General features: G+C 26.4%; 1 protein-coding gene across 1 annotated transcript in view; it reads right to left on the reverse strand.

Annotated features, from left to right (window-relative positions):
• LOC111624135 (microtubule-actin cross-linking factor 1-like) overlaps positions 1-11,378 on the reverse strand; it is a 126,278-nt gene that overhangs the window by 84,749 nt on the left and 30,151 nt on the right. The window contains exons 18-26 of the mRNA XM_023366930.1: positions 8,037-8,151; positions 7,771-7,948; positions 7,541-7,698; positions 6,313-6,473; positions 5,248-5,386; positions 4,895-5,085; positions 4,655-4,814; positions 4,435-4,518; positions 3,572-3,790 (exon numbers count right to left, since the gene is read on the reverse strand). Coding sequence (XP_023222698.1) covers positions 3,572-3,790; positions 4,435-4,518; positions 4,655-4,814; positions 4,895-5,085; positions 5,248-5,386; positions 6,313-6,473; positions 7,541-7,698; positions 7,771-7,948; positions 8,037-8,151 — 1,405 coding nt within the window. The remainder of the gene's footprint in view (positions 1-3,571; positions 3,791-4,434; positions 4,519-4,654; positions 4,815-4,894; positions 5,086-5,247; positions 5,387-6,312; positions 6,474-7,540; positions 7,699-7,770; positions 7,949-8,036; positions 8,152-11,378) is intronic.

Consider the following 11,378-nt stretch of genomic DNA (forward strand, 5'->3'; position numbering starts at 1 on the left):
TAACATTATTTAATAAAATTATATTAAAATTATAAGTTTACTAACATACACATCAATACTGTTTCATCATTAATTCATATTTTCTTTTATTATATTAATAAACTTGACTCCTTTTTTATTTATAATCGGCATTAATTACATGAAATTATATTTTAATAAAACAGAATTCTTTTGTACAACATAAAATTTTAATCTTTTTATAAAAATAATTCTTTTATATTGTTTTACCAGATCTATAATAATTGTATAAAGATATAGAGAATTTTTTAAAATTATATTAAAAAGCATTTAGGCTCAATTAAAATGTATTTTTTATATTTATTAAAATTCATTCACTACGTAAGAACAGACTGATGATAATTCAATTTATTAATGATGCAAAAATTGTAATTATTATTTATAAAAATAAAATTATTAACAAAATTAACCATCTTTTAATTTCTATCATTTATTTGAAAAATAACTAATATCATTTTTACAATAATTTTAAGTCTGCATTTCTATTTCCACGTATTATGATAATTATATACTGTTTAAAACTCTAATTTTTAAAAAAGTATAAATGAGTAAATTAAAATGTTAAGTTTTTACATGAAATTCATTGTCATTATCTTTAAAAACAAATAATTTTATTCTCTAATAATGAATCAATATTAATGTTTAACTTGTTCATCAATAGTGACTTCTTGGAGCAGTCTACACCACAAGACTGCACAGATCAACCCTTCTCAAAAGTGTCATAAAATTTGCAGTGTTTCTCACTTGGAAAATTTTATTATTTGTTTTTTAGAAATACAGTTCTTTTTAATTATTATACACTTCGAAGAATATATTGTATTTTATATAATTTCTCTTGACATTTTTAACATATGCAATAAGTAAACAAAAATGTTAAAAACATTTTTGGCACACAGTTTTGGGCATTGCTATCTATGAGGATAGTGAACAAGTAAAAAAAAAAAATTAAACACTTTAAAAATTTTTATGTTCCTTAAAATTATGAGGGGAATCCAGAATCTCATTCTACTCAGATAAGATTTTATCTGTAAAGAACTTCTTTAAACTCTGAAGATAAAACAGAAAATTTTCTTTATGATTCTAAACTTAATAGCATATATAAGAAGCTAGAACTTACAAAAATGAGTTGATCATATCTTTAACACTCAAAAAAGTTTGTGAAAACAAGTTTCTGTTCTGTTAGCTGGAAGTAGAAAATTGCTGCAGCTTTCCTACTGATATTATGTAAAATGCACTGCAACTGGAGAAACTCTCGCTATTGCAATCACTAAATGTTAACGAATTCCATTAATCTACCATATTGTAATATCATCTAAAAGAAGTTTTAACCTTAAATAATTCCATCAATCATAGAATGTTTTGTAATTCTAATTTCTAATACTCTTTGTTAAAACTTCTCTTGCATCCAATCAATTAGAACAATAAAATGTTATATTTTTAAATCTTATTTTTTGCAAATTCTAATGGCATGGCCATGAAATTTATCATAATTTTTTTATTAGTTTTTTTTTTATGAGGTTATATACAACATTCACTTACAGATTACAGGCAAACCAATATCAATTTCACAAAAAAGATTATAGTGAAAAACAATTATTAAAAAAGTTCAGAAGACACAGGATAAGATTACAACTATATTTTCTACAACATAATACATTACAGTTTTTTATAGAAAGTTCTGTTTTAATCAAATTTATTTTATTAAAATCTAATGTATTGTGTAATATCTAATGGAGATTTCATAGTACAATGCCTCTGAATTGTAAGAATTAAACACACAGAGATAACACATGACAAATTGAGATTAATTATATGCAAAATTTTCTAGATTAACTTATAGTGCAAATTAAATGATTTAATGATTAGAGAATTTGAACTATGGATCTTAGCCATCTGATAAATTATTTATTAAATATTTATTAATCATTAAAATTTTTAAATTTTAATGATTAATAAATTTAAATTAATCCATTAATTCAAATTATTTGTTTAATTAATTATTAATTAAAATCACTTAATTAACCAAATTATAACTCAGAAAATTTCAGGAATTTTTGACATGAGCTGCAAATTATGATCAAAGAATCTGAATTGACTGGATGGCTGAAACAGTTAAAGTGTCAGTCAACTACTCTGCAGACCTGGGATTAAATACAGATTGTCAAAAAATCTCAGGAGTTTTTGAGGAGTGGTCTGTCTCAGATATGTTTGGTCCCATCCCTTACCATCCAGCTAAACCATTATGGACCTAGCCTCACTCATGACAAGCCTGATAAAAGCGCACACAGGAAAGAAAGAGTGAAAAAGGAGTCTGAATAAAGTTACTTGTAGATAATGACTATTCTGAGCCTTATATGTCAACATTAATATATAAAATATTTTCTACTATTCTATTGAAGAAATAATTTTGGGATGGAGTCTGCAGAAATAACAATAAAACTTCTGAAATCAAAACTTCTGAAAAATTTTTGAAAAAGCTAATATTTTCATAACAATATAGTGATTTCAACTGTTTAACATCTACAGTTATATAGAAAAACAATTTTTACTATTTTTTATGTTTAATAATATGTTAATACTAAATTTCTGTTTTAATTTAATATAATAATATATTCTGGATATAAAAAAATTATTCCTGAATAAATTATTATATTTTATTGATATTGAAAATTTATAAAACTTTAAAATTTTTTGATTTTTTCAGTTTTTAAGAGTTAAACAATTCAAATTTAAATCAAATTTTAAAACTAGAAAGTTTTTAATGAACAACCAATCATCACTGAAATGGACAACATTTTTCATTTAGAAAAGAGTTGATAATTTCACAAAAATTTTCCAAATATTTGTTTTACTTTTCTTCATTTCAAGATTGAATTTTCTTGTGACTATTATTAAATTATTTAAGTTTTATAAATAAAAAATTTTGTTAAAATTATTCAAATTAAAAATCATTTAAAACAACATATCACAGATGGCTGGATGGCTGAGTGGCTAAGCTGGCTGCATACTGTTTTGGGGACCCAGGATCAAATCTGGATGGGTTGAAAAACCCATAAATTTTTCGGGGATGGTCCATCTGGATATATCAGCCCCTAACTTTCCTATTGTAGACCTGACCAAACCCAAAATGGGCTAGCTAAAAGAGAGCATCTTAGTGCCCACAGGGCAGAATTAATAAACATCACAAGGACAACATTAAATAATTACATTAATTACTAAATTAATGTAATTATATTAATTCAAGCAAAGAAATTCTAAACAAAATACTTACAAAGTTACAATTATGACACAAAACAATTTACAAAAATTATATTAAATTTTATGCTTTCATTTATACATTTACATTTTAACTATACTTTAACATTATAATTTAACATTTATTCACACTCTGCTATATTGGAGTTGTATTGTATGAAACATTAAAACATGTAGTAATTTTATTTTCATATGTATGCATGTTTTCATTTTTAATGTAAAATTAACCATAAAAATATATTTATTTAATAAATATGTTTTCAGTAATCACAAAATAACTTTATTAAAAGATATTTACCTTCTGGTCATTATGATTTGATATTGCTACTTTCAATTCATTAATATGTTGAACTAGACTATCCACCATATTGGTATACTGTTGATTAAGAGTATCTAGTTCTTGACTTACAACATCAGCACCAGAAGATAATTTTGCTTTCTTTACGACGCTGGCATCAAGACTAGGATGAACTTCTTCTAAACCTTCTTTGTAGTGTTTGAGACGAAGATCAAATATCTATAGCATAGGATAAATATATAGCATTGATTCCTACTAGCAATTTTAATTGCTGACAAAGGAAAGCAAGATGGGACAAAATCTGGTTCTTTGTGCAGAATTGCAAAACAGCTTAGCAAAGCAAACCAAAAATGGATTTTATGTCATATACATGCCTTAAAGTAATAAATATTCTCAAAAATTTTTCTTCACAAACAAACAGAAAGAGGTTTTTGATACTATTTCAGCATGCAAGTCTTTAAAAATATATCCAATTTACATGGAGCTCTTAAGAAAACCCAAAAGTATAAAAAATTCTCTTCATGCAATTCAATTTTATTAAGCAGAAGCATTTGGCATAGGATAAAGCAGTAATAGAGAGAGAAGGAGAGAGAGAGAGAGAGGGAGAACTTATTCTCTAATAAGAAATATTGTTATAATATTACATATATTTGAAATATTCTTAAAGTAAATGACTCATAAAATTTTAAATTATTAATATGAATATTTAAGTTTTAATTTAAATTATTATTCAACTTATTAAGAAAATTTTGTTCAGAATATATTTAAATATGAAAGATTATTATATTATTATTTTAACTATTTTATAAGAAATTGTCAGGGAAAATTACAAAAAAGCAGTTAATAGTTAGCAAGCTGCATACCTTGGCTTCTCTAATATATCTTCCTCCCAAAATGTTGACATTTTCTATAGAATTTTTCTTCTCAGCAAGAGAATTATAAAAAGTCTGAAATTCAATTTAATATTAAATTTCATAATAAGGGATTTTTTTTATTTTTTAAGTTTGTGATTTATGCAGTTTCTGTTGCTGTAATAAAAAAAATAACACATCATATTTTAACACCTACTTTATATCTTCTTACCATTAATTTTTCCATTTCTTTCTCAGCATCAACTACAGGATGTTTTACAGGTTTAATTTCTTCTATTTTAAAAGACATATCAGTAGCCCATACTTTCTCAACTTCCATTTTACTCTTGTATGTTCTTAGAAGCTCAGAAGCAGCTTCACAACTTCTCAGTCTATTATGATTAAATTATCAAATTATATCTACTCCAAAAAAATTTAATATAATAAAAGAATTCAGTATTTTAAAAATTACCGTTCAACAACTTGTGTGGATGTATTTTCCCAACGTTTTGTTAATTTTCTGACATCTTCATCTAATTTATTAACATCATGATGAATTGTTTGTTTTGGTCTGCTTTGTTCTGTTAAGTGACGTACTTTTGTAGTACTTTCTGTTAATTGGTCCAATGTATACCGATGTTGTTGTATTTCAACTTGGACATTCTAAAATTTAAACATAAATCATAATTAAAATTTTTATTGTCATGAAGATGTTTAGTTAAATAAAATGAATTATTACATTTCATATTACACAATGTTATATTAAAATTATCATAAATATTTAAAAAATATTCTTTTTGAAATTTAAAAATATTAGAAACATACCAGTAAATTATCATGAACTTTTCTTAAAGTATCTAAATCAGATGGCATATTCTCATAAGAAGCAAGCTGTAATTCCACATTTGAGACAACTTGAGTAGATTCTTCCATACCATGAAGAGAGATTTCCACAGATTTCAATCTAAAATTAATAAAAATTAGCATATTTATTACATAATTTTGCATGATTAAAATATTTAAAGATAAATTATTATGTATTTTGTACATAGTTTCATTTTATTAAGCTGATATTGCTAGATAGGATAAAATTTAAAAATTTTTTCATATATTAATTAAAAAATTATTTGCTTTAATTTTATATTATTTGATTTAAGGAGAAATTATTACTCAAAATTGTAAAAAGTTACATTTGAAATTTCAAGCATTTATTATAATATTAAAAAAAAATAATAATAATAATTAGCCAAAATCCATGTAACAACTCTAATTTATAAATAATGACATCACTTTAGACAGAAACAGAATTAATTTCCAAATAAAATGTAATATAATAACAGGAACAAATGTTTACACTTTTAATTAACAGTGAATGCATTTTAGACTAATCAAGTAACCTTAAATTAAAAATAAATGAATGCTATTGATAATCTAAAACAGGAGTCAGCAACCTTTCAATGGTGTTGTGCCAAATGTAAGATATAACGTTATTCCGAGTGCTGATATGATTCTACCAATTTTGCTATATATATTATCAAAACAAGTCCGATTATAATAGTCTTCAAAAATGTATAATTTTGAAGTTAAGTTGTTAATTGAACTATGTTCTTACATGTGAAGAACTTGCATAACACATAGATGATGACTCAGAGCATAAACACATGCACTGTAATAGAAATATACAAACATGAGATTTGTTTTTAATGTACCATGGCCTTCATTGAACTATGATTTCCATTTAAATGTGTAATTAATAATTAAAATATAATTTTTACTACATTTCTATTCAGAGTGCCAGTGAAAATTGTCCAGTGTGCCAAACGTGGCATGCTTGCCATAGGTTGCTGACTCCTGATCTAAAATATAACTTATAAAAATATAAGTCAATACCTTTCAATATATACTCTTGATATACTCCATAATCTATCCCAAGATTCTGCCATAGTATCATGTCTAGTTTGGAGTACAGGAGATTTTCTAGTAATTGAATGGAAAGTTTGTTGAATTTCTTGAATTTGTGATTCCAAATTATGAAGTTCAGTTTCAAATTCCTAGAAACAAAACATATAGAAATAAATAAATAAATAAATTCTGTTCAAATAACAATAAAAGAACTATATTTTAATTGTTTAAGTATTTCTCAGTTAACTTTGAAATTTTGTTTCTTAAGCTTACGAAAAAGTAGAAATAAAATTGCTGATCAGGAAATAATTATTCATTAAAATTTTTAACTTTAATTTTCTCTGTACAGATTCAATTCTATCTACAATATATTATATTGAATTAATTTTAAAATTAATGATGATTACACAAATATATAAACAAGGTTCAAACTTTCATTATTCTAAAATAAAAACTTTAAAGTTATTCTAAATTTCATTATTATGATATCATACTTTAAGATAAATATCATCAAAAATAGATCATTTTCTTTTTAGTCAATAAAATATTTGAATTTCATCAAATAACCACTCATTCAGGCAAGAACAAATTTGATCTCTTTAAATAATTATGATAAATTTATGACTAACTAATTACTTTACTAATTATGAATACATAAATACTTTTTACAGTTTATTAATAATACTGTTGTTTATTAAATATTAAATTCTATATTTATTATAAATTATAATTCAATCTGTCTAAAATAGCATATTGCAACACTGGCTTTTAAACTAAGGTTTATAAACCACACAAGTGGTTTGTGAAAATGTGTCAGATTTTCATGGCCAGATTGTCATTTTTCTAAAATGTAATTTTGCACTAGCCAAAATATAAGAATATTTTTAAGCACTATTTGTCTCTTACATTAGGTTATTGAATAAACAAAAACTTTTGGCATAAACCTATGGAATGATTTTTTTCAAAGATAAAAAATGGACAAAGACATAGATAATCCACCATATCAGTGATTTAAATTCAGTGATCCTCAGTCTATAAACTGTCAGAACGACTACATTGCAATATAAATAAAGAATAATATAACTGTAAAATGATCTTTTATATATATGCTATGGTATAGAAAATATCCAAAGCAATAATGAATTTTTAATGCTTCCAGATATTATTTATTATATTTTATATTAAATCAAATAATCTTTACCTCAATTTATCTTACCTTATGTTGTATAACCATAGTTTCTAACATATCTAATGTGCGAGGAATGGGAGAATGAACTCTACTATTTAAAGTTCTCTCTTTCTCATTTAATATATTCTGCATTGATGCTACCATATCATTGAATCGTCTTACTGGACCTTTAGGAGACATTTCGGCTAAGATTTGAAACATACATTAGTATATTTACAATGACTGATTGTATAAATTTAATTTAAAGTACTTTATACCTTCTTCAAGTTCAAGTTGTTTTTGAAGTTCCAAGAAAAGTTTATTACAATATCTCATTTCTTCTTGTAATCTTAATAGTGCAGGATCATCCTGATCACCTTCACTCACAAGTTTTTCTGTATCTTCGTTTAATGCTTTTAATATTGATTCTCTCTGATGTTTACCCATACTGCGAAACTAAAAACAATAATACAAGCAAATCAGTTTATTATTTTAGCAAAACATGTTGTTAGTTATTGTGACTGTTACATTAAAGTATTCTTACCTGTGCCAAATCCCAAGACTTTACAATTTTAATGGTAGCAAAAATCATATTTTGTCTTAGTTTATGTTGCTTTGTTGTCCACAGAGAAACTACAATATCATAGTGTCGTTTCAAGCTGAAAATTCAAACAACATCCAATAAAATAAATGAATAAATAAAACCAAAAATCAATTTTTAATAAATAACATTTTAAAGACCTCAATTTAAAATCTTAATACTGTTATTAAAATTTTTAGTTTCAGCCAGATAAAAACATAAAAATTTTATAATTTCCTGATAAAACCATTAATACATAGTCTTATGAACAGTTTGATATTGGTCTTATTACACAAAGTCAAATTAAATATTAATTAATTTTGATAGAATAAAAGGATTTGGATAATAATAATTTAATTTAGATTTCTCATATTATATTTTAAGTTATTTTATGTAAATGTTTTTAAAGGATTTATAATAGATTCTAAAGCTTAATTATATTTGTAATTTTAAGTCATGAAATCAGAAAAAATTCAATAACACTTATTGAATCTTATATTTCAAACATTGAAAAATGTTCCAATATATTTAATCTTTATAATTTAATGTTATTTAAAATTGTATATCAAACACACCTTATTACTAAGAGACTTTATTTATTACATTGAACAAACATTTTCAACCCACTCAATGGGTCATCATCAGGTTATTGATGCTATACGAACCTTTACACTGGTTTGTTTACAATTGTTCTTATTGAATCACCAAGAAATTTGAATTAAAAGTGTTTCGAACATTGTGTTAAATTCAAAATAAACACAATAGAAACTATCTAAATAGTCCATTAAATACCGAAATTGAACTAATCAAACAAACTATAATAAAATATGATACAATAAAATATATAAAATAACTACAAATATAAATATAACAACATAGGAGTTTTACAACAACCGCATGCTCCACATTAAATCATGAGCTCTGTTTAATTATGTACTTCCAAGCTGAAAGTAAAATTGTGGCATCCTTATAGTTCAAACATTTTCCAGTTAGGCTAGATTTATAGATTTTGGACTTTTCCAATGTTAACACCAAAGATGGTGAACCCGCACTGGTGCAATAATTTTGGCTTCCACCCATTCAACTATGGATTCATCCGTTTGTGCTACTCTCGATAACGCTGTTGAATAGTGTCCTTTGTTTATATCGTACTTATGCTCCTTGATTCTTTTATTTAGGTTTCTGGTTGTGACACCTATATACTCCTTGTTGAGATATAATTGGTCTTTCTTATACGGTATCATGTATAAGCCTGCTTGTTCTTCCTTTTTGATCTTGTCTTTGTCATTCCTGAGTAAGTTATATATTGTGGGAGCCCTTTTGTATAGTAGTGTTGTATTTTTGTATTTTGCAATCTCCTTCATAATATTGGACAGATCTTTGTTGTATGTGAATTTAGTGATACTGTTGTTCCTATCACTCTTCATTTTCTTTTTTCTAGGATCTATGTAGAAACTAATTAATTCTTGCACAGATCCTACAAAAAGAAAATGAAGAGTGATAGGAACAACAGTATCACTAAATTCACATACAACAAAGATCTATCCGATATTATGAAGCATTATGATTGCAAAATACAAAAACACGACACTACTATACAAAAGGGCTCTCACAATGTATAACTTACTCAGGAATGACAAAGACAAGATCAAAAAGGAAGAACAAGCAGGCGTATACACGATACCGTATAAGAATGACCAATTATATCTCAACAAGAAGTATATAGGTGTCACAACCAGAAACCTAAACAAAAGAATCAAGGTGCATAAGTACGATATAAACAAAGGACACTATTCAACAGCATTATCGAGAGTAGCACAAACAGATGGGTCCATAGTCGAATGGGCGGAAGCCAAAATTATTGCACTAGTGCATTCACCATCTATGGCATTAACATTGGAAAAGTGTAACATCTATAAATCTAGCCTAACTGGAAAAAGTTTGAACTAGTGTAAAGGTTCGTATAGCATCAATAACCTGAGGTTGACCCATTGAGTGAGTTGAAAATGTTTGTTCAATGTAATAAACAAAGTCTCTCAATAATAAAGTGTGTTTGATATACAATATGCAAAACACAACAATTAACACCTCAATACTACTTCCAGCAGTCAAAAGATTTTAATACTCTAACGTTTTCGGCCGTCTTTTAGAGGCCCTCTTCAGGATGAAACATTAAAAAACAGTTCTATCTTTTGAAGGATTCTAATAATCGAATACAGCTGTGTTCCGAACTTTTAAATATTTAAACGATGCGTACGATATAAAAATCGTTACGCTTACAAAACAAAAAATTATTATTTTAAAATAACGCTATACATAAATTATTATTGTAGAGTTGTGAAAATTAGCGCGGTGTAAATACTGCTATACATCAAATATTATTATATAGTTGTGAAAATTAGCGTGATGTAAACGCTTTGATTTCTTATACATAGCAGAAAGATTAGAAATAATTAAACTTCCGATTATTGTTGTGCCTTGTGGCAATGTAAATAATATTTCCACGATTGTAGAATCGGAATATAATCGGAGTTGATGCAGCTTCCCTTTATGGTTTCTCTATAAATCTCAATAGCCTCCAACGAGCATAAGGCCCTATGTAAAAGAGTAGCCTCATCCCAACATGGGGAAACCCCGGGTTCGGTAGCATACCGTGCTAGAGCCGTACTATGATGTGTCGAAGCAGAAGTATAGTACGGCTCTAGCACGGTATGCTACCGAACCTGGGGTTTCCCCATGTTGGGATGAGGCTACTCTTTTACATAGGGCCTTTGACCGACACGACTTACGCTCGTTGGAGGCTATTGAGATTTATAGAGAAACCATAAAGGGAAGCTGCATCAACTCCGATTATATTCCGATTCCACAATCGTGGAAATATTATTTACATTGCCACAAGGCACAACAATAATCGGAAGTTTAATTATTTTTAATCTTTCTGCTATGTATAAGAAATCAGAGCGTTTACATCACGCTAATTTTCACAACTATTTAATAATATTTAATGTATAGCAGTGTTTACATAGCGCTAATTTTCACAACTCTACAATAATAATTTATGTATAGCGTTATTTTAAAATAATTTTTTGTCTTGTAAGCGTAACGATTTTTATATCTTACGCATCGTTTAAATATTTAAAAGTTCGGAACACAGCTGTATTCGATTATTAGAATCCTTCAAAAGATAGAACTGTTTTTTAATGTTTCATCCTGAAGAGGGCCTCTAAAAGACGGCCGAAAACGTTAGAATATTAAAATCTTTTGACTGCTGGAAGTAGTATTGAGGTGTTAAGTGTTGTGTGTAGT

This window comes from Centruroides sculpturatus, unplaced genomic scaffold (assembly GCF_000671375.1).
Source record: "Centruroides sculpturatus isolate CEXI.00-Female unplaced genomic scaffold, Cexi_2.0 scaffold214, whole genome shotgun sequence".
Classification (NCBI taxonomy): Eukaryota; Metazoa; Arthropoda; class Arachnida; order Scorpiones; family Buthidae; genus Centruroides; species Centruroides sculpturatus.